Raw genomic sequence first — 21,600 nt, 5'->3', positions numbered from 1 at the left:
TGTCCCTCCCCTGTCCCCTGCCTCCCTCAGAAGGGACCTCAAGTCTGACCCCTTCTCAGTGGCCTCCAGCCCGCAGGTTCTTAGAGCTTCATGTCTGGCCCAGCCCAGCTGCCCCGCTCACCAAGGGGCCACGACTTCGCTGCCAGTTGGCAAAGGGCAGACACCCAAGCCTGGTGGCCCAGACCCTCCCAATCTGACTGTGGACACTGAGCGCACCTCCGAGGGGCAGCTCACAACCTCTTCCACGAGGCCTGCCCTCCTCCCAACCCCGCTCTGGTCTTCTAGTTCCTTCTGCAGACCCACTTCATTTGCAGTCTGGCCCTGTGGATACCGCTCCCCCACGGCGGCTCGCCAGTAGGGGCTTACTTGGCCAGGCATCTGCTTGGCACCCACCTTCTTGCTGATGGATGCATCTCCAGCCCAGAGCTCTTCTGGGACCTTCCAGACCCCCACATCTGGCTTGCCTGCTCGACCTTTCCACCTGAAGTCCAACAGGCAGCTCAGACTGCCCCACATCCCACACAAGCCTAGATGTGATTCCCTGACCTGCTCCTCCCCATCTTAGCACAGAGTCCCCACTGGGGTCAACCTGATGCCCTTTCTTTGTCTCATACATCATGTCTGGTTCATCAGTTCCCACTGGCTCCACCATCAAAACACCCAGAATCTGATCACTTCTACAACCTCCACTGCTGCCACCCGGGCCTCAGCCACACCCCCGGGCCCCCCTCCATCTGCCCTTGGCCCCTCTGTTCACCCAGTAGCTAGAGCGAATTCTTAAAAACACTGATCAGGTCATACAACTCTACCTGCTCAACCCCCGACCCCCGAACCCTGCACATTGTATTTAGAACAATCTCAGCTGGTGCTAGTGGTAAAGAACCCGTCTGCCAATGCAGGAGACATAAGAGACCAGTGTTTAATCCCTGTCAGGAAAGATCCGCAGGAGGAAGGCATGACAACCACTCCAATATTCATGCCTGGGAGAATCCCACGGACAGAGGAGCCTGGAGGGCTGCAGTCCATGGCTACAGAAATGACTGGAGCGACTTAGCACGCACACATGCATGCAACTATTTCTATTTCTGTTTATGATCTCGAGACTTTTTCACCTCTTAGGCCTCATCTCTGGCACTGCCCTCCCCCCAGCATGAAGCTGCTCTGCCCTCACAGACGTCCTTCCTTCTGTATCAACCTTGCTCCTACTTCAGGCCTGCCAGCCTTGCTGTTCCTCTGCCTGGAACGCTCTCTCTGCCCTTCCTTGCTCAAATGCCACCTCCCAGACTTCCTAATCCCAAATGCCCCATCCCGAGTCCCTCTCCGTGCTCCTGCTCTGCTTTCCTTTCCTCATGTTACTGATGTACATCTGAAATTCTATCACCCTATTCCATCAACTCTCAGAAGACAAGGCTTGTTAGATGCACTGTTATTTTATGATCCACACACACAACAAACATGCCGCTAAGTGAACGATGACAGGCAGCAGGGGACAGTGTGCCTCCTGGAGCAGAAGGATGGAGGGTCCCTCACCTCCCCGTCTGACTGTCTGCCTTGCTCTCGTGTACATCCCAGGGCCCCGAGGCCAGGGGCCTCCACATGCTCACCCAGGACCCTGACGGAGTCGGTGCTCAAGGAATCCCGTCAGGTGAGCCCGCAAACAAGTGAATGGCCCTTAACCTCCTCGTCGCTGAGGCGGAGCTGGCATCACCGCCTCACAGAGGAGCAGTGGGGCTCGGTGAGGGGCCGCTGGTGACCAGACCACCCAGGTGGCCCGTGGAGCCCTGCCTCCTGGCTCCTCTTGGCAGTGCCCACACAGGGGTAAACCCAGGGTCTTCTGGGCCTGGGAGTCCCGGACTCTCCTTTGAGTCCTAGGATGTCCAGGAAGTCCTGGCTTCTCTACAGCCCCCATCACAACATCACTGCCCTCCTCTGAACCCCAAAGTCCTCTCACCCTCACCTAAGCCCCACCTAAGCCCCACCTAAATCCCCACCTGAGCCCTCACCTAAATCCCCACCTGAGCCCTCACCTAAATCCTCACCTGAGCCCCCACCTGAGCCCCCACCTAAATCCTCACCTGAGCCCTCACCTAAATCCTCACCTGAGTCCCAACCTGAGCCCTTACCTGAGCCCTCACCTAAATCCTCACCTGAGCCCTCACCTAAATCCTCACCTGAGCCCCCACCTAAATCCTCACCTGAGCCCCCACCTGAGCCCCAACCTGAGCCCTTACCTGAGCCCTCACCTAAATCCTCACCTGAGCCCTCACCTAAATCCTCACCTAAATCCTCACCTGAGCCCCCACCTGAGCCCCCACCTAAATCTTCACCTGAGCCCCTACCTGAATCCTTACCTGAGCCCCCACCTGAGCCCTCACCTAAATCCTCATCTGAGCCCTGACCTGAGCCCCCACCTGAATCCTCACCTGAGCCCCCACCTAAATCCCCACCTGAGCCCCCACCTAAATCCCCACCTGAGCCCTCACCTAAATCCTCACCTGAGCCCCCACCTAAATCCTCACCTGAGCCCTCACCTAAATCCCCACCTGAGCCCTTACCTGAGCCCCCACCTAAATCCTCATCTGAGCCCCCACCTGAGCCCCCACCTGAATCCTCACCTGAGCCCCCACCTGAATCCTCACCTGAGCCCCCACCTGAGCCCTCACCTGAGTATTGCTGCAGGAGCCAGACCTTGAGCTCGATGAAGCTGTGGGCAAAGTGGCAGCTGTCCTCGCGCAGGCAGCCGTATCGCACCTCGTGGCGGCACACGTCGAACTGGAAGTGCTCCTGGAACTGGCGAACCTTGGAGTACTTGAGGGAGGTGGAGCGGACGATGTGCACCAGGCACCTGGCGGGCGGGGGTGGGCATGATGCAGTCTGCAGCCCCCCATCCCTGGCCGAGGCCCCTTCCCTGGTATCTGTGCCAGACACTTGATGAGGGTCTCCTACCCGGCTGCCTCCCCCTATTCACCACTGGCACAGGAGGGAAGGGGCGGGGGTCCTATGCTCAGGCAGGTCTGCTACAAACCCCAGCAGTGTGCCCCTCTCCCAGCCTCACCCTGGAATCGGCTTAGGAAGGAGCTGCACCAGACCCCCAGAAAGGGCATCTCCCTTGGATTCCCCAGCTTGATGCCCCAGAGTTGGTCTTGTACCCGGAGGGATGACGCCTGAGCATCTCCTCTAGGCTGGGAATTTTAACTACCTTCCCAGTAACCCTGGGAGATGGGGATTAACATCCACTTTTTAGAAGAGGAAACCAAGGGTCACAGAGGTCAGAGGATATAAAACAGACCAGTGTCTGAGCTGGGGTTTGGACCCAACTCTGATTTCATCAACCCAGGCTGGGGCACAGCCAAGAGGAATCAGAGGGAGCATAGGTGGGTGCTGGACCCCACCAGCCTCTCACACTCACTGTCTGATGCCTGTGTCAGGACAGTGGAGGGCGCTGGATGGGAGTCAGGGATGTGGCCCTCACCAGCTGTCTGAGTAAAGTAAGTGGCTTCTGAGCCTCAGCTTTGTTAACTATGTATCAGAGACACTCACTCCTCCACATAGGAGGACTTTAATGACTGCAGAGATCATTAAAATATGCAAGAAAATGCTTGGACTATAGTAGATGCTCAGCACATGTGGTTCTGTCCTTTCCAGGGGATGCTGGATCTGAGTCTCAAATCCTGCCCCTTGCCTTGACACCTTAGGCCCACCCTATGGCCACAGCTGCTCCCTAGGCATCTAAGCTGCCCCGGGGGCCTCTTCACCTGCCCACTCTCTGATCCAGGCCATGGGTCTGGCTGTGGGCCTCACTCACTTGTTGTTGTAGAAGCTGTGCTTGGCAGCCAGGTTGGAGCAGACAGACGGAGAGTCCTTGGTGCCTTTGCTGATGATCCGGGGTTTACTGTCAAAGCAGATCTGCCCGGGGAGGGGGTGGGCTGGGACCCAGCATGGCCACCCCAGAGGGACAGACTGGGTCCCTGCAAGCCTGCCCTGTGTCAGGGGGGTGAGGAAGGAAACCCCAGGGTCTGTGGCCTCCACCTCTCTGATCCCACCACTCCAAATGCCTGGGGCAGGGGTTACTCCTTATCTCTGAGCCTTCCTTTCCTCAGCTGTAACCCAGGGAAAAACCACACCTGCTCTGTCCCACAGATTCACTGTGAAACCGAAGAAAGATCTAACAGAACTGCAGGTGCTTTGTGAAGTCTACGCAACCTCTAGGCTGCAGACTGTGGTCCCTTGAAGGGAGCGGGAGGCCCACCTGCTCTAAGAGTCAGAGGAAAGGCTTGGTTGTGTGAAGGATGGAGGCTGGCCGAGCAGCACCAAACCCTGCTGGCAACCCAGACCCAGCACCCCTCACTTCCCATAGATGGAGCCTGTCCCTGCCCGTATCACGTGATGCCTGGTGGGGAGGCAGGGGCCAGCAGGGTCTCCTGTGACAGCTCTGGGGAGGAAATGAACAGCTTGGTGGGGCTGCTGGCATCACCCTTGAGACTCAGAGGGTCCAAGACGCAGAGATATGGGGAGGGCACCCCGGGGAGAGGGCCTGGCCTGGACATGGGCAGGGAAGTGGGCTGGAAGGCGCCATGGGCATTGAAGCCAGCATAGCTGAATGAGGAAGTGCAGGGGGCTTAGCATGAGTTCCTAGGGCACCTGAGTCTGGCCTCGGGTAGCCAGAAGTCAAGAGCCAGGTGTGGTTCCTTCTCTTTGTGGCCTCAGTTTCCACCTTCGCAAAATGAGGAGACTGGATAGGGTCTGGGTTCTAGTGCCATAGGGTCCTATGGGCCTAACTTTCTGATAGTCCCAGGAACATATTCATTGTAAGGGCAGGCCTCCAAAACCCTCGGGTCCCCAGGCTCATCGCCCACCGTGGAGCCCACCCCGGTCTGTGCATGGACTGGGGAGGGGCTGGTACCTCACAGAGGAAAGTGAAGATGCCCTGGTGCTCCTTGAGGAGCTTGGCGATGGTGAGGCTGCCGCGCTTGACGCCCCCCAGCGGGTCGAAGAGCAGGTCGCGGTTAAGGGTGCCCTTCCGCTCCTCCGTCCACACGTCGATCTCCTCCTGATGGTAGGCGAAGGTGCAGTTATCCCCGTACTTACAGTCCTGCTTGTTAATCATGTCTGCAAAGAGGCAACAGGACACACGTTCCGCCAGGCGGACGGCACCGCAGCACCCTCGCGGCCACTACCGCGGCCGGCCGGCCAGGCAGCCACCCAGTGGGGCTTGGGGGATTATTCCCCCCACTCCTCCCCTGCACAGAGCTGCTGTGTATGGACCAGGCAAGATGGCAGGCACAAATGGGCTTTGTAGACATATAGAAAGTGAAAGTGTTAATCGCTCAGTTGTGTCCTACTCTTTGCAACCCCATGGACTGTAGCCCACCAGGCTCCTCTGTCCTTGTAATTCTCCAGGCAAGAACACTGGAGTGGGTTACCATGCCCTTCCTCCAAGGGATCTTCCCACCCCAGGGATCGGGGTCTCTCGAACTGTGGGCAGATTCTTTACCGTCTGAGCCACCAGGGAAGCCCAGACATATATAAGCCTCTAAATAAACATGGGAGGTTTTACTATTATTACTATTAGTCAGTAGGAAAATACCACTGGTGACGGAAAGCATGGGCCTTGGGGTCTGGCAGACGTGGGCTGGGGATTCCCTGTTATTCCTGAGCCTCAGCTGTCCATGAAACGAGAACATGGTTGTTATAGGAATTAAGTGAAATAATATATAAAATAAAAAGTAATGATAGTAAATAAAATAATAATAAAACTCTTGGACGCCAGGGAGCTGGGAAGGCAGCAGGTTTATAACCTGGAGACCAGCCATTTCCTGGCAGTGGGAACTTCTTTTCTTTCTTCATCCCCCTCCCTCACACTCTAAGTCGCCCCTGGCCCTTGGCCAGGCTTGCTGGCACACAGGGATGAGCAGGCCGGTGGCCAAGAGACCCCACAGTCAGTGGGCTCTGCACTGTGACCAACTCTGCATTTATCGGGGAGCCCTGGGGGGGCTCCCAAGATCGGGGCACTGCTTGAAGGAGGAGCAGAGGAAGACCAGGTCCCCAGGGTACAACGTGTGCAAAAGTCAGGGCTCAGGGTATGTGGCAACTGCTCAGGGCCGATGGGGGACTCGTAGGCCTTGTGGAATCGGGACTTCATCCACACTGGCTGGGGCGTGACCAGAGGAGACCTTCAAGCTCAGAAATGACCAGCCTTTAAGATCCAGCTGAGGGACGTCCCTGGTGGCCCAGTGGTTAAGAATCCACCTTTCAATGCAGGAGGCACAGGTTCAATCCCTGGTCAGAGAACTTAAGATCCCACACGTGGTGGAGCAACTGAACCATGTGCTACAACTTGAGAGGAAAGCCCACATGCTGCAAAGGAAGATCCCGCAACCGAGACCCGACACAGCCAAAGCTAAGCAAGCAAATATTTAAAAAATGAAGCTAGCTCTTAAGAGAGCCAGCCGGGAAGACAACGAGCTGATTCAGAAAGCCTGGGTGGGCTACTGCCACGGGCTGGGTTGGGAGACAAAGGCGGAGCCTGGGGCGGGCTCCCAAAGCCTCAGTTTCCTCACTCAGAGTTGTCATGAGGACGTGTGACAGTGGGAACAAAAGGGTGACACTCTAAAGCTCTGAACACTATCAAGACTGTTCAGGTCTTGCACCCAGACGGCACCCAGACGCTTGGCTGGCAAGAAGAAGAAAGCAAATGAGGTACCTGCCGAATATCCACGACCTGTCAACCCGACAGGAGCCAGGAGGGAGGATGATGACAACACATGAATTTTTAAAAGCTAGTGTCTGTCAAGCCTTTACTACGGTCCAGTCTCCAGTGCTTTACACAGATTCTCTCCGCATCCTTCCCATACAGCCCTCTGGGGCCCAGCAGCGTATCAGAACTGTCTGACCCTCCCACCCAGGAGCTGCTGAGGCCCCAGCTCGAGTGTAACACCCGGAGGCTCTCGTCGGTCTGCAGAGCTGGTCAGGGCCGGAGCTGCTTGTTCCTACATGGACTCCATCCTCTCCAGACCACCCCTGTCTGCCTGTCTGCCTGCGGTGAGGTGCAGAGCCCTGGCCGGCTGTGGGCCGCTGGGCCCTTGGCCGTGCCGCCCGCCCCTGCGGCGGCCCACCCACCTTTGCACAGGTAGTAGGAGCCCACGAAGCTGGTCTTGGTGGGCCGGGGCCGGATCCGCTTCCACGTCTGGTCCTCGGCGCTCCGGAGCCGGCCGAGCAGCGTGTCCCTCTTGCATTTGTGCTCGAGGCCCTCGCGGTAGGTGTAGTCGCCCGCCCGGGGGCCTGTGGGGGAAGGGAGGTCTGGGACTATGGTTCCCGAGGCAGTACTGAAGGGGGACGGGGACTGGCCACGCCCCTGCCACCTAGAAACCCACCTCCTTCCTCTGGGCCTCCCGCCAGTTCCTTGCCTGTGCTCCCTGCGGACAGGGTGTCGGGGCTGGCCGGAGATTCCTTCCGAGGAGCCCCTTCTCAGCACCCACCCCCTTTCCACCACCGCCCTGACTCTGCAGTCAGAAAGCCTGACCATGTCAGCGTCTCCTTGGAACAAATGGTGAAGACAGCCTGGCAGAGAGCAGGCTCCATCTCCTCCTTTTCCTGCCCAGGGAGGTGCGGCCGGCTTTCCTTAACCTCCCTTCCATGCTCCTTTTCTTCTTTCCACTGGTCCTCCCCAGTCTTCTGACCAAGGGACTCTTCTCCTCCAACAATGGAGTGGGGTGAGTCTCCCCAAAGAGACCAGGAGGACTAAGGTCCCTCACGGGGACCCACGCGACGTGACTGGCCAGCACCTGGTGGGCAAAAGCTCTGCTTCCCTAGCAGGGAAGCAGATCAGGGAGTAGATCCCTGCGGATCAGGGAGTAGATGCACTCCGTACAAGGAAAAAGACCTCCTCGTGGGCACAGACACCCAGCTAGATGGCGTTCTGCCCCCTGGCCCTGCAGGGCCATGGGCTTCGTAGGACAACTCTGGCAGGTGCGACATGCATGTGACGGGGAGGGGTTGGATGACAGCAATAGATGACCTCTGAGGTCCTGTCAACTCCAGCCCCTCTGAGATGGAGAATTCCAGACTGGGAAGATTTGTAACCCTGAGATACCCAGAGAATATTATTCTGAAACGTCAGGACTGTGGAATTCTGGCAGATGAAATGATGTGAGTCTAGATATCTGAAATTCTAGGTGTGTTGAAAATTGTTTACCAACACCGGGCACCTAGCCAGAATTGCTCCTACAGTCTCCTTTGGGTTTGGGGACAGGGAGCCCAGGAAATAACCTTTCTCAGACTCCTCCGTCCGCTGGACTCTAGGCAAGGTTTGAATTCACCCAGTGAGAGGTGGATGGAGAGGTGACTGTGGACAGAGATGCAGGCTGCACTTTCTCAGCAGATATGTTTGTGGCAGCTAGCTAGACCCTGCCTTCCACAGCCAGGAACCAGCCTCTGGGCTGTGGGATAGCCGTGATACTGGCCAGCAGCCCCCTGAGCTCTGTGTGAGCAGCGTACCCCACTTCTGGGCCTCAGCTTGTGGAGAAGTAGCCTACAAGCCCGATGGTGTCTCCTGGCTTCCACTCCTCCAGCCTTTCTGGCAGTTTTGAAAGTCCCTGCCCCCGCTCCCCCACCCCCCGACATCCCCAGCTGCTCTAAACAGGCAGCAGGGCTTCTGTCTTCCCAGACTTATCTCTGATGGGTGCACTGGGCTTCTGTCATTCTGGGATGCTATGTTCCTGAGACCCCTGCCATCTCTGGGCAGAGGGGTGGAGCACGGAGGTGTGGCCTTACCTGTTTTGGGGTAGCAGAGCTGACAGGCCTGCTTAAACTCGTGGGTGGCAGCCAAGGGGTTCTTGATGAGCAAGGCGGTGTTGGGCATGGAAGGCTCTGGCTGTAACAGGAGGAGGCTGGCTTTAGGTGCTGGACAGTGGCTGGAGCCACCAGGGCCAGCCTGGGCACCAGAAGTGTGACACTCCCCCACAATCCCAACCAAGAGCTGAACCGCAGCCCGGACCCTCCTTCTTCCCCCAGCCTCCCAGACAGGGAGGTTCTTGTAACATGATCCAAGAATCCAACAGGGCTACTTCAGCCTAGTCGAGGTGCCTGAGAACCGTTCCTTGAGTCAAAGTCTAATGTAAAAGGAGTGAGACAGGAGTGGCCCTGACTGGGGCCTAAGCACAGCCCGCCCCCACCCCCCAACCCATCCTCTCTCCCAAGCCCCCACGGCCTCATTAGATGGGAAGGAGGCAAAACTCAGAGAGGTTTGGTGGCTTTCCCAGGGCCACACAGCTACTGTCTTGGCTGAGGCCAGAGTCTAGGTCACTTGAGTCCTGGACAGATGCTCTCCTCAACTCAAACCTGGCTGAATCCTGAGATCAGGGATGTTAATGACCCTGGAGAGATCACTCAGCCCTCTGAGCCTCAGTGTCCTCTCTGGTCAGAAAAGCGAGGGCCAAGCCCTCTGCTTGCTCCAGCATGCCACCAGTCCAGGAAGGGTCTGGAAGGGCCGGGAAGAGACTGTCTCTGGCCCGCCTGCTCTTGAGGGATGCTGGACCTCATCCCAAGCTGAGGGCTCACCCCCACTCTGGAGCCCACAGCGCCTTGCCTCCACCCCCTGGAGAGCACGAGGTACCTGGGCATCCATCCTCGCCAAGTCACTCACCGAGGGGGCTGGTTTCTGAGTACCGCTCGGGGGACGATGGTCCTGTGAGTTGGCGTCCTCTGGGCGAGAAGACAGAGGGGTCACCTGCCCTGAAGGGTGTAAGGGGCCCTCAGTGTTTCTGTATTTCTCTTCTGTATTTCCAACTTGGAGAAGCCATCCAGGCCACACATGCTCTCCTATGTGGGCCCGGGGACAGAGAAGCCTGCCAGCTCGGGCTCGTCCACCCCACGCTTACACCTTCTATGCCCTGACAGCCCCTGGGAGAAAGCCTGAGGTCCTCAGCTTGGCTCCCGGTCCTCCGAGACCAGCCTCAGGCCTTCAAGGCCCCCCAGCCCACCCACCCTATGGGGAATGCCTCTGCTCATCCACCAGACCCTCCAACACCAGGCCTGTGTAGCATCACTCCGTCGGCTGGCAGGCGATCCTGCTAGCTGTCACCTCCTCCAGGAAGTCTCCATGAAGCCCACCTGTGCCCCCTGAGAATTCCCATCAACAGCGAGCACTCTAGGCTAGGTCTGTCGGAAAACTGGTCCCACAGAGGCCCAGGAAGGTCTGCTTCCTTGCAGGGTCCCAGGTCAGAGTGATGCTGGAGGAGCCCATGGCCTTACATCCTGCCCCCAGCCCCAGGATCATCCTCCCACCTAGGTCTGGCGATCCCAGGGTCCTGGGAGGCTGGGCAGAGAGCACCAGACTATATCCCAGCCCTGCTCTTGATCTTAAGCAAGTCACCCAGTCCCTGAGGTCTCGGCCCACGCTGTGGTGGGCATCACAGGAGACGCAAAGCCCGGGGCCCCAGACCAGGAAAGAGTTGTCATCCCAGCTGCACTCTCCAGAGACTAGAGACAGATGGCATTTTGCCAACTTTCAGGTGGTGGCAGAAGGCCTCACCCAGGAAGGAGCTGGGCTTGTCCAGGGAACCACGGGATGACCCGAAGCTGTCGAGGGCGTCCAGTCGGGTCTCCGAATATGGCAGCAGGTCCAGGGAGTCTAGCCCTGAGCCTGGGGGCTCCAGGGCATCGAGCACGGAGGCCGCCAGCTTCTTGGCGGGGTCCACGACGAGCCCGAAGGAGGCAGGGGGCAGCGGGCTGGACACGGGGATGGAGCCCCCCACCACAGGGGGCAGCAGCGGGGTCCCACCGGGGAACACGGGGATCAGCTGGGGCAGCTCGCTGGGCACACCGCCGCCAGGCAGGCCACCCTGCACCAGGGACTGCGAGATGGGAACAGAGGGAGGGGTTGGAGGAGAACACCAGTGGGATGTGAGTGCCCGGGCCTGTTCTGCAGGGTGGACCTTCAGTCCCTCCTGGATGCATGTTCTGTGCTTTTCGTGTTTCGTCCAGCGCGAGCCGCCTTCCCCTAGGCCTCAGTCTTCCCACTGCGACACGAATGCGGGGCCTTCCCTCCACCTCACCTGGGATATGAGGCTGTGATGGGGTCCCAGCGGGGAGGGGGGAGAGGGGTTCCGGGAACAGGAAGGGACAGCCCCACTCACCAGTGAGTCCAGGAGGGTATCCAGCTCCGGACCGAAGACGTCCCCGTCGGAGAAGTCGTCCAGGCTCTCAGTGCCAGGGAGGGCCCTGCTGCTGCTGTCCAGGGGGGCCAGCAGGTCCAGAACGTGAGGGAAGAGGGGCATCGTGGGGGTGGAGGGGAGGGGGGCTGGGGAGCCTCGCAGGTCCACGTAGCAGTCTGTGGATGGGGGTGGGCTCAGTAGCTGCAGGGGGTCCCATCTGGTGGGAATGGGGGAGCTGGCCTGGGGCCCTGGGCTCCTCAGCCACCGCCTGCCCTCCTCCCCTGCCTCCCTGGAGCCTGGAGCCCTGCCTTCCCTGTGGCCTGACCCCACGGGGAGGCTCAGCCGGTGGAGGGGCCTTCAGTCCTGCAGCATCTCCCAGATGGGCCAGGTCAGTGCCCATCTCTGGGGTACGCAATGCCCCCTCTCAAGGACACTTTGTAACTGTGACCCCTCCTGGAAGCCAGTGAGGAAGATAAAAGGAGAGGGGGACTTCAAGAGAGGTGGACCCCCAGCTGGGTCCCATGGAGGTGGCCCCGTACCTCCCAGGCTGGAGACTCGCCCTGCAGGGGAGTCTGTTTTCCTGCACCCACTCTTTTCTTTCATGCTTCAGGCAGTCCCCAGGGCAGAGAGCCCCCAGGAGCCCTGTCTGCAGGGCCAGGGATCTGCAGGGGCTTGACCCAGCTGACCCCCTGGGGTCGTGGTGGGGGAGGGGCTGAGTTCTCCTCAGGGCGCATCTCCACCCCGTCATCTGGAGTCAGGGACACTACCTGTTTCAATGTCATCTATGGACCCCAATCCATTGGAAGTTCCCTGTAAAGAAGGGGGACAGGGCGGGTCAGACAGACAGACACGGCTGGGAGGGCCCCCTCCCTGAGTGACCCGCTGTGTTAACCACCAGGCCGGCTGGGCAGGGGCCTTGTGTCTGCCTCTCACTAGAGTGTCCTTGGAGGGAGGCGATGCAACCTCTGAGCTGGTTCCTTGCCTATCACCAGGGGGTGTTTTACTGAGCCCTACAGGTACATGCCAGGCGTGGACAGGTCACAGCTCAAAGCCTAAAACACCAGTCTCCTGATTGACCAGTGTCCCCTCACCCAGTTATAGCCCCAGGCCCAACTGGCCCAGGTGGGACTCCCCTGCCACCTCCCACTGGAGGAAAAGCTGAGCCCAAGCCTGCCCTGTGGGCCTGGCCAAGTCCCCCATCCTCTCTGGGCCCCCTTCCTCATCTGTAAAATGAAGACAGCACAGTCACCCTCCTCCCCAGGCTGCTAAAAGGATAAGATCACTTGACATTTGTACAGAGCTTAGAACAGTGCCTGACAAACAGGGAGTTCTACGTGTGTCAGTCGAATGTGAAACATCAACTTTTAAATCCAGGCCACCAGGAGGTTGGCCTGGGGAAGCTGGCGTTCTCGTCCACCGGCCTCCACGCCTGGCCCAAGCAGACTCGCCTGGCTTGTGTCCAGCACTGGGCTGTGGCCTGCATTTCCCCACCTGCCTCCAGGCCCTCAAGTGAGCAGCTCCCTCCTCTGCACCTGCCCGCAGCCTGGCTGCTCAGTGAAGTCCAAGGTGAGCAGGAGGCCAAGGCTGCCTCAGGCTCTTTCTGGTCCTGGATCTCACAGCCCTCCTTGCATCTGGCTCCCCACGCTGCCAAGAGTGCCCCGGGGCCTCGCTGTCTCCAGACCACAGGGAGCGTCCTGTGGGCTCGCAGGGAATGACTGCCTGGCTGGCACCTCCACGCTGGAGAATCTGGTGGGGAGCCCAGCAGCCAGGCTCACATGCAGCATCTGAGTGAGACCTCTGGAAGGTCAGGGGATCCGGCTGGGCCCCTCCCGTCCTTCCGTCCCACGTGTGTCCGCAGGCCACTCTGTGTAGGGGGTGGAATGTGGGTGTGGGAGTGTGTGGTGGATGTGGGGGTGTGTGTGCACGTGTGCACGTGTGCACGTGTGCACGCACACATGGCACCATGCTAGCACAGGGAGGCAGGGTCTGACCCGGTCCTTTCCACCGTGGAGTCCTCTCTGCCTGGGCTTCTTAAAGACTCCCATCCCTGTGACCAACATGTAGTGGGGGATCCATAAGGTTGCAGGGATGGGTGGCTGTCTTGGCAGCACGCCCACTGCCATGCACGGCACCCCTGGCTGCAGACTCAGTGGACCCCGAGGGTTGGCCCCTGTGGAGCTGAGCATCCCACCCATATGTGCTGTGGCCCTTTGGCCATGATCATTCAGTCATTCAACAGATGTCTTCTCAGCAGCCACTCTGCCCGCTGTAATGAGCAGACACACCCCCTCATGGGCCCCAAGGACCTGCAGGGGCTCCCCTGCACTGCCCTGGAAAGACCCGAAAGGCCCAGCCCTGCCTCGGGCACCGCACTCCCTTATGCCAGCCACACACCCACCCAGGGACCCGGGCGCCAGCGTTGTTTCCATTTTACAGAGGCAACCTAAGGCCAGGACATGACGTCATTTCCTTTAGGTCATACCACCAGTGACAGCAGGAAACCCTCCAGTCTGCAGAGCTATGAGGAATGAATTTCTTATTCGTAAGTCACCCAGCACATGACTGCTTTTTTTTTTTCTTGGCCATACCACGTGGCCAAGATCTTAGTTCCCTGACCAGGGATGGAACCTGGGGCCCCAGTAATGACTGCCAAGTCCTAGCCAGCGGACCACCAGGAAATTCCTTGCATTTGGTTACAGTGGCCAGAACAGACTACGACCTTCCCTTAATTTAGTTTTTTTTTTGAGGACCCAGTATGCAGCAGGCCTGGCAATTCTGGTTACAAACCATCCTGAACGCGACACAGGCAGGCCCGCATGTGCCTCCCTTGCAGCCTGGCAGGCCTCCAAGGGCAAGGACATGCCTGTCTCAGCTCTGGCCCAGCGGCAGTCCAGAGCCAAGAAGGGGTCCCTGGGAGTCTGTGGAGTGAACGAGTGAATGAGCTGCCCTACTGTGTGACGCTGGCCAAGTCCCCTTGTCACTCTTGAGCTCAGTTTCCCCCTGTGTACAACAAGGAGGCGGGACACGAGCCACGGTCAGCTCCTACAGCCTGTCCCCCTCCCCAAGTCCTCCTGAGCAGTTCCTGTGTGGTGGGTGGTGGGGGTCTGACATGTGCAGGGCCCTACCATGCCCCCTAGACAAGGCCTGGGGGTCCGATCTCAACTGCCTTTCTTTCTCAGTCCTACTCCCACTCTTCCTGTTGCCATTGGCTTCTTTCTCAGGGTCCACGAGTGAGGGTACCCCCAACGGTCCCCCTGAAGTGACCTAACCCTGACTCTAATGTGTAGGGACCACTCCCAGCATGGCAGACGCGCTCCATACCCCCACTCTGCCCCTGTGGTCCCAGGAGGCCCCTCCTGGGAGGGGGGCGGTGCTCTGGGTCCCAGGGCTGCCCTCAAGAGCCTGGTGCAGGCCCAAGCTATCATCACGCCTCTTCTCCAGGCAGGGGACTGGCTGCAGTGGTGAGAATGGGGACAGATTGAGCCCAGCCCTTCAGTGTGCTGCCCCTGGCTCTGCTGCTTGAGGTTGTTTACATCCAAGAACAAACCCAAAGCTCTCATGATGGATGAACCAAGATAGGCTGGTCCCGGGCAAGGGGGTGGGGTGCAGGGCGGTGGTACAGACTGGGGGGACCGGCTCGGGGTCCTGCCGCGTCCTACCTGATCTGCCACACCAGCCGCAGTGCCGTTACTGAGCAGAGAAAAGGTTTCCAATTCCTGCCAGAGATTGGAGAGAGACAGGAAGAGATGGCGATTCTGCAAAGGTGCTCAGCTGCTCCCACCAGCTGGGGCTGCAAGGGAGCCCCAACCAGGCGGGGGGGTCTGCGGTGCCCCCCAGACTTCCTGCCCCTAGGCTTGCAGGGAGTCACCTGCCCTGTCTCTCTGAGTTCCATTTGGGTGTTTCCTTCCTACAATCACGACCAGGGCAGAGGACTTCTCGGTACACACTTCCTGTGTGTGCCTGGCAGTCTCAGACACTCTCTCCCTGTGATCCTCCCACGAGCCCTCTATTGTTGCTGTTTACTTGCTAAGTGTGTCCGACTCTTTGTGACCCCATGGACTGCGGTACACCAGGCTTCCCTGTCCTTCACTGTCTCCTGGAGTTTGCTCAAACTTGAGTCCACTGAGTTGGTGATGCCATCCAACCATCTCATCCTCTGTTGCCCTCTTCTCCTCCTGCCCCCAATCTTCCCCAGCATCAGGGTCTTTCCCAAGGAGTTGGCACTTCACATCAGGTGGCCGAAGTACTGGAACTTCAGCTTCAGCAATTCACTGAGCCCTCTGAGAGGGGACACGATTATCCCCACATCCCAGATGTGGAAAAGAAGGGGGAGAGAGAGGAACTACCTTGCTCCAGGTCACAGCAGAGACTAGAGCCATACCTTCTCCTGCATGTGGCCTCCTGGCCCAAAGTCGGAGCCAAATGAATACATGTGGATGTGAATGAGCCAAACAGACACCAATTCAAACATGCACCACACAGGGGTTATTTGAGAACAGGAGGCTTAAGGACGCCAGTGTCAACTGAGGCCATCTCTGGGATGCTAAGGTCGGCCAGGACAGGGGACTGAGCAGGCTTTAACAGCTGGTGTCTAAGGTGAGCTGGGAGCTCTGGCTGTTCTTTCTTCTTCCGAGAGGCTCTGAAAGTCATTCCAGGGCTTTCAGCCAACAGACAGGGAAGATTACCTGCTATCACCCACTCTGTCCTGGCCTGGCCCTGGCCCCCCTCACCTATGTCTCTCAAAGGCACCTGGCCCCCCTCTACACGTCTCCCCACCCCCAGCCCCACCCAAGCCCCAGCTCCCAGGGCCCACCTACCTGGGGCCTCTTATATGCCTTCCGAACTCGAAGCCCAAGCTTCTGAGCCAGCTCCTGACCAAGCTGAGTTACACTTTCATCCTGAGAAGGCAAGACACAGGGTAAGGTGGGTTAGTTTGCTCCGACTGCGAAGCTGTGCTCCAAATGCTTGTGCAGCCCAGCAAGGGGGGACAGGGTCCCCATTACCCCAGCTCATGGATACGGAAGCGAGATCCTGGGAGGGGACACTAGCTGCCCAGGTCACACAGCCGGTGCGTGGGGGGCTGGGGCCAGGAACCTGTGCTTCTCCTGTTCCCTTTATTATGGGAAGTAGAAAGGAATACGTTTGTGGTTTCATTTCAATATTATCTTTTTGTTTCCACAATTCAAGTAACAGTCACTGCAGAAGGCAGTAATGTCAGACAGGGAGCGAGGACTCCCCTGGACCCTCACCCTGGACTCCCACCCGCAAAGGGGGAGCTTAGCCAACAAGGGTGCTGTGTGTCCCTACAGATCTCAGCTAGGGACTCACACGCACGTGGATGACAAAGGATGTTTAGTTTTGCTTTGTGGGGATTTTCTCTTTCTTTTTGTACGTAAGTGAGATTATATTATACCTGTTGCTTGTTCTACAATGGGCGTCTTTTATCAAATAACGTCTTGGAGCTCTCTGCAGTGAGGACGAGCAGATGGAGCACAGGCGCCAAGGAACAAGGCCAGGTGAGGTCTAGAAGGCACCTGGCCCACGGCTGTGCTCAGTAATGGCACCCAGCACCTCTTCCACCCTCCAAGTCTGTACCACCATCTGTGTCCCAGGCACAAGCTGGAGGCCAGGGACACCGCAGTCACAGGGCAGGCGGGACCCAGGCCTCCCCGAGGCTCCAGTCCAGTGGGGAGACCAGTCAGTTAACAGAGAAATGGCGGCTGCAGTCCTGGCTTCAGACGGGCACTGGGGACGCTGTTCGTTCATCCACCTCCCCACCTCACTGACAACTCCTGGAGCCCAGGGTCTGGGTCACCTCTGGTCCTGATGCCCAGCACAGAGCAGGGCCTGGTCAACATTTCCCCGGGAAAACAGGGGAATTCTCTGACTCCAAGGCAGAAGTCCTTGTGTGGCTACGTCCCTCTGGGGAGTTACCAGCCCTCACAGGTCTGGCTCCCTGGCCTGTACAGCGAGGTGAGAGCCACCCTCTCCTCCTATGAGAAGGCAGGCCCAGGACCCAGATGCGGACCTGCTGCAGATGCTGAAGAACTCAGCGGAGGTCGGGGACTAGGTCATAAGAGAGCTTCTCAACGGTAGAGTGAACGGAAGTGGAGAAGCAATAAACAGAAAGTATAACAACAGTGAGTGTGCTGGACTCTTACTGCGTCCAGCCACTGCGCCCGCTGCCCTGTGTGACTTTCTGATTCAGTCCTCAGCACGGCCCTACGGTGCACGGCATACCATCACCCCCGCTTCATGTCATCGCCCCTACTTCAAAGGGGTGCCAACCAGGACTCAGAGGGGCTAAGCCCCGTGTCCAAGGGCACAGAGCTCGTAGATAGCAGGCCCATGATTAGAACCCAAATCCAGACCAGTCCTCTGGCACTGACATTCCTGATCACCCTGCCTCCAGCCTCGTCTCTGCTCTGCCCACTCAAATCTTTCTTGCTTCTTCCAGCCCCACTCAAGCCCTGCCTCCTCCTGGGAGCCCTCCAGGATCCTGACCACTTGTGAGAGCTCTCTTAGTCCTTCCTGGGCAGCATTTAGCCTTCTTCAAGCCCTTTCACACCCACAATTCCAGGGACAAAGTGGGAAGGGCACTTTATAGACATGGAGTAGGAGGGGCCAGGCTCCGTGCAGCCAGGCCTAGACCTCAGGGCTGTTTCCACGTGTCTCCCTCCAGATTGTGGGTCCCTGGAAGGCACAGATCTGGACACTCCGTGGGCACTTTGTAAACATTTGTTAAGTTGATGGATAAATGGGGAGGGGACATGTGCCCAGCTGTGTGTGAACTGGGGCAAGCAAGACCTTTGACTGGATTTTCCCATTGACCTTCCCCACCTAATGACACCCTGGACGTCAGGATCCCACACACACAACACCCCATTAGGTGCTCACTGCAACCCTGGACTCTCGGAGAGGGGTGGGGATTAAACAGTCAGATTGCTCAGGCTTCCCTGGTGGCTCAATGCCAATGCAGGAGGTGTGGGCTCAGTCCCTGATTTGGGAAGATCCCACGTGCCCCGGGGCTGCTGAGCCCGTGAGCCACGACTACTGAGTCTGTGTTCTAGAGTCCATGCTCCCAACTTGAGTAGCCCCCACTCGCCACAACTAGAGAAAGCCTACACAGCAACGAAGACCCAGCGCAGGCAAACACAAACAAAAGTGAAAGGCGCTCAGCCGTGTCCAACTCTTCGCGACTCCACGGACTCTACAGTCCTTGGAATTCTCCGGGCCAGAATACTGGAGTGGGTAGCCGTGCCCTTCTCCAGGGGATCTTCCCAACCCAGGGATTGAACCCAGGTCTCCGACGTTGCAGGCAGATTCTTTACCAGCTGAGCCATGAGAGAAGCCCCCTCAAATTATATATATATAATGTACATATATAAAGGGAGTCAGACTACTGGGCTCAAGTCTCGACCCTGCCACCCCTCACTGGGATCTTCAGTAAGTTCCCTCCTCTCCATGCCTCTGTCTCATCTTTAAAATGGGGATAATGAGAGTGTCTATCTCACAGGACTCTCTCAAGGGTTAAGTAAGTTAATATAGAACCTGAATATTAAGCAAGTTAATACACAAGTATATGTTTAGCAGTGCCTGGTGTTAATATCAGCATCTCAGCGGAGGAAAGCAAGGCTCAGAGGGGTGAGGTGCCTGGGCCCAGAGAGGACGGGGAGCCTGGCCTCCGCAAGCAAGGCGGCACTCACGTGGGGCAGGGCCAGGGAGCAGCGGCTGCTGCATGCGTAGGCCTCCTTGTGGCGCCCCAGCTCGGTCAGGGCCCGCGCCTTGCGGAACAGCGCCCGGATGTTCTCGCTGTCCAAGCCTAGCGCCTTCTCGCTGTCCTCCAGCGCCTTCTCGTATAGGCCCTGCCAGAGAGGAGCAGGGGGCCATCCGTCAGCCTGTTACCCTCCCAGCCCCAGCCTCCTGCCTCCACCAGGACAGAGGACCAACCTCCTCCCTTCCTCGCAGACGGGGTCGGGGCGAGGGCTCCAGGAGATGGCTCCAGTGTTCAGACCCAATCAAGGGTGTTTGTTGTCCAGCCAGGGAGCACTGGCAGGACATGAAGGGGACGGGCCTTCAAATTCTACAGTCATAAGCCCGGCCACTCAGATCAAAGACTGCGAGTAACATAGGCATCTCCAGAGGAGGCAACATCAGGAAGGTGGCTCAGTACACAGAACACCACGTGAACGGGCATCTGGTAGACCCGTTCACCCAGCCCTGACTCCCCTAACCCTAACCCTCGGCAGAGCCCACTGCAGAGCCCCGTAGGATCTGGGGAATGACTGAGGCCCTGAGCGAGGACAGAGAAGAGGAGAAGGCTGGAGCTGCCAGAACAAGGGAAAGGCAGTCCTCAGCTCTGATGGCCCACAGACTCCTGCCAGGGCCCAGGCCGTCCCGAGAACCTAACTTAACTCATCTGGGGCAGGGCTTGGGCTCCATATCATTCCAACACTTTGTATTATATATTAGTCCTTTAAAAGCCCTCCAGGTGAGTCGATGGTGTGCTGGGGCTGAGAGTCCTGGGAGCAGAGGGCGGGGGAGAGGGGCATGGGGCGGAGCAGCCTTAGGGGCGTCGGGGTGGGACCCGGGGCGTGGGGGGGCTCACCATGGTGAAGTAGCAGGCGGCCCGGTTGACATGGAGCTTACACAGCAGCTCCCGGGGCAGGGCCACCTGGTCGGAGGCGGCGTAGTCGGCCACGTTCAGCCCCTCCATGTACTGCACCAGTGCTTGCTTGTAGTCCTTCTCCCGGAACAGGTCATTGCCCTCAGCGAACAGGTTCTGCACCAGCTTGAGCAGAAAGGCCTGCCGGGGCAGGGTGTGGGGATGGGGGTGTTCAGGGGTCCTCTGCACCCAAGCCCCATGTCCCCCACCAGGGACACCCTGCCCGTTGCCTTCCCCCAGCCCAGCCCCTGATGCTCACCTCATATTCTTCTTGCTTTAAGGGTAGGGTCGACCTATGGAAAAAGGACACAAGGTCTGGATGGGCCCAGGGTTCTCAGCCTCCCAGGGGCCCAGGGTTCTTAGCCTCCCAGAGACCCAGGAGCCAGAGCCACAGGTTAGAGACTGTGCCTGGGAGCTGGTTCCCCCAGCTCAGACCTCAGACATCACCTTGTGGATTGAGATGAGGGGACAGCAGTTTGTTTTTTTTTTTCCCCTAAATCAATACCATGCTGGCCCTCTCTTTCCTACAAAAGGATGGTGGAAGGTCCTGCTTCTGCCCCAGGGCCTGGCAGCCAGGCTTTCCCAGGTGCTGCTGCTGTTCAGTTGCTAAGTCATGTCCGACTCTCTGGTGACCCCATGGACTGTAGCACGCCAGGCTCCTCTGTCCTCCACTATCTCCCAGCATTCGCTCAAATTCATGTCCATTGAGTCGATGATGCTATCTAACCATCTCATCCTCTGACACCCCCTTCTCCTGTTGCCTTCAATCTTTCTCAGGATCAGGGTCTTTTCCAATGAGTTGGCTCTTCACATCAGGTGGCCAAAGTATTGGAGCTTCAGCTTCAGGATCCATCCTTCCAATGAATATTCAGGGTTGATTTCCTTTATGATTGACTGATTTGACCTCCTTGCAGTCCAAGGGACTCGCAAGAGTCTTCTCCAACACCACAATTCGAAAACATCAGTTCTTCGGCGCTCAGCCTTCTTTATGGTCCAATTCTCACATCCATACATGACCACTGGAATAACCATTGCTTTGACTGTATAGACCTTTCCAGGTGCACATTGCTGAGAAGGAGCTCTGGCTGGCTGTCCTCTGCCTAAGAAACCAATCCCTGGGAACGACCATGTCCCCCCCCCAAACCAAACTTGCAACTTCAGATTCGCAGGCAGCACCAAAAACCTACCTCAGGGATCATTCATTTAGGAGTCTCTGCACTTTTTCTGTCCCTGCCTACAAGACACACACAACCCCAGCCAATGCCCAGCACACAGAACCTAACCCTTCCTGCCAGACTCAGCAAAGTAGGTGGTCCCTAGGCACCCTCTCCTGTCTGTGAGCTGCCAAAACAATGCCAGCTCAGAACAGCTGAGCCCAGGAGAAAGTGTGAAAGAAAGGAAGGGAGGGGAAGGGCCTTCAGGGAGAAAGGAGAAGGAAAGCATGAGCCCAAGGCACATTTGTGAGGCTACAAGGCAGCACTGGAAGGGAAGCTGGGGTTTGTCTTCTGGTCTCTCACGTCAGAGGGGAAATCAGACTTTCAGAGAGGGGCAGTGACAGGCCCAGGGTCACACAGCAGGTCCAAGCCAGGGCCAGAGAGCAGGGCTGGGGCTCCTTCTACTGCTTGGAGCCACTGCGAATGCCTGGGCAAAAAAGAACAGCTTAGGGACTTCCCTGGTCGCTCAGACGGTAAGGAATTCGCCTGCCAATGCAGGAGATGTATGTTCGAACCCTGGGTTGGGAAGATCCCCTGGAGAAGGAAATGGCAACCCACTCCAGTACTC

The 21,600-nt window shown here is 58.0% G+C and overlaps 1 protein-coding gene across 9 annotated transcripts in view; it reads right to left on the bottom strand.

Moving 5' to 3' along the window:
- ZC3H7B (zinc finger CCCH-type containing 7B) overlaps positions 1-21,600 on the bottom strand; it is a 55,868-nt gene that overhangs the window by 9,785 nt on the left and 24,483 nt on the right. For 6 of the 9 annotated variants that reach the window (XM_060413585.1, XM_060413586.1, XM_060413590.1 and 3 more), the window contains 14 exons: positions 20,078-20,111; positions 19,762-19,959; positions 18,860-19,018; positions 15,971-16,051; positions 14,813-14,869; positions 11,921-11,963; positions 11,136-11,329; positions 10,532-10,853; positions 9,644-9,732; positions 8,773-8,872; positions 7,120-7,281; positions 4,904-5,109; positions 3,806-3,906; positions 2,664-2,845 (listed from right to left, as the gene is read on the bottom strand). In XM_060413585.1, coding sequence (XP_060269568.1) covers positions 2,664-2,845; positions 3,806-3,906; positions 4,904-5,109; positions 7,120-7,281; positions 8,773-8,872; positions 9,644-9,732; positions 10,532-10,853; positions 11,136-11,329; positions 11,921-11,963; positions 14,813-14,869; positions 15,971-16,051; positions 18,860-19,018; positions 19,762-19,959; positions 20,078-20,111 — 1,928 coding nt within the window. The remainder of the gene's footprint in view (positions 1-2,663; positions 2,846-3,805; positions 3,907-4,903; positions 5,110-7,119; positions 7,282-8,772; positions 8,873-9,643; positions 9,733-10,531; positions 10,854-11,135; positions 11,330-11,920; positions 11,964-14,812; positions 14,870-15,970; positions 16,052-18,859; positions 19,019-19,761; positions 19,960-20,077; positions 20,112-21,600) is intronic. The other 3 variants (XM_060413587.1, XM_060413588.1, XM_027968149.2) reach the window with 1 other exon arrangement.

The sequence above is a fragment of the Ovis aries genome, chromosome 3 (genome assembly GCF_016772045.2).
Source record: "Ovis aries strain OAR_USU_Benz2616 breed Rambouillet chromosome 3, ARS-UI_Ramb_v3.0, whole genome shotgun sequence".
NCBI lineage: Eukaryota > Metazoa > Chordata > Mammalia > Artiodactyla > Bovidae > Ovis > Ovis aries.
The sequence above is the reverse complement of the archived record's forward strand: the minus strand, read 5'-3'. Positions and strand labels throughout refer to the sequence as shown.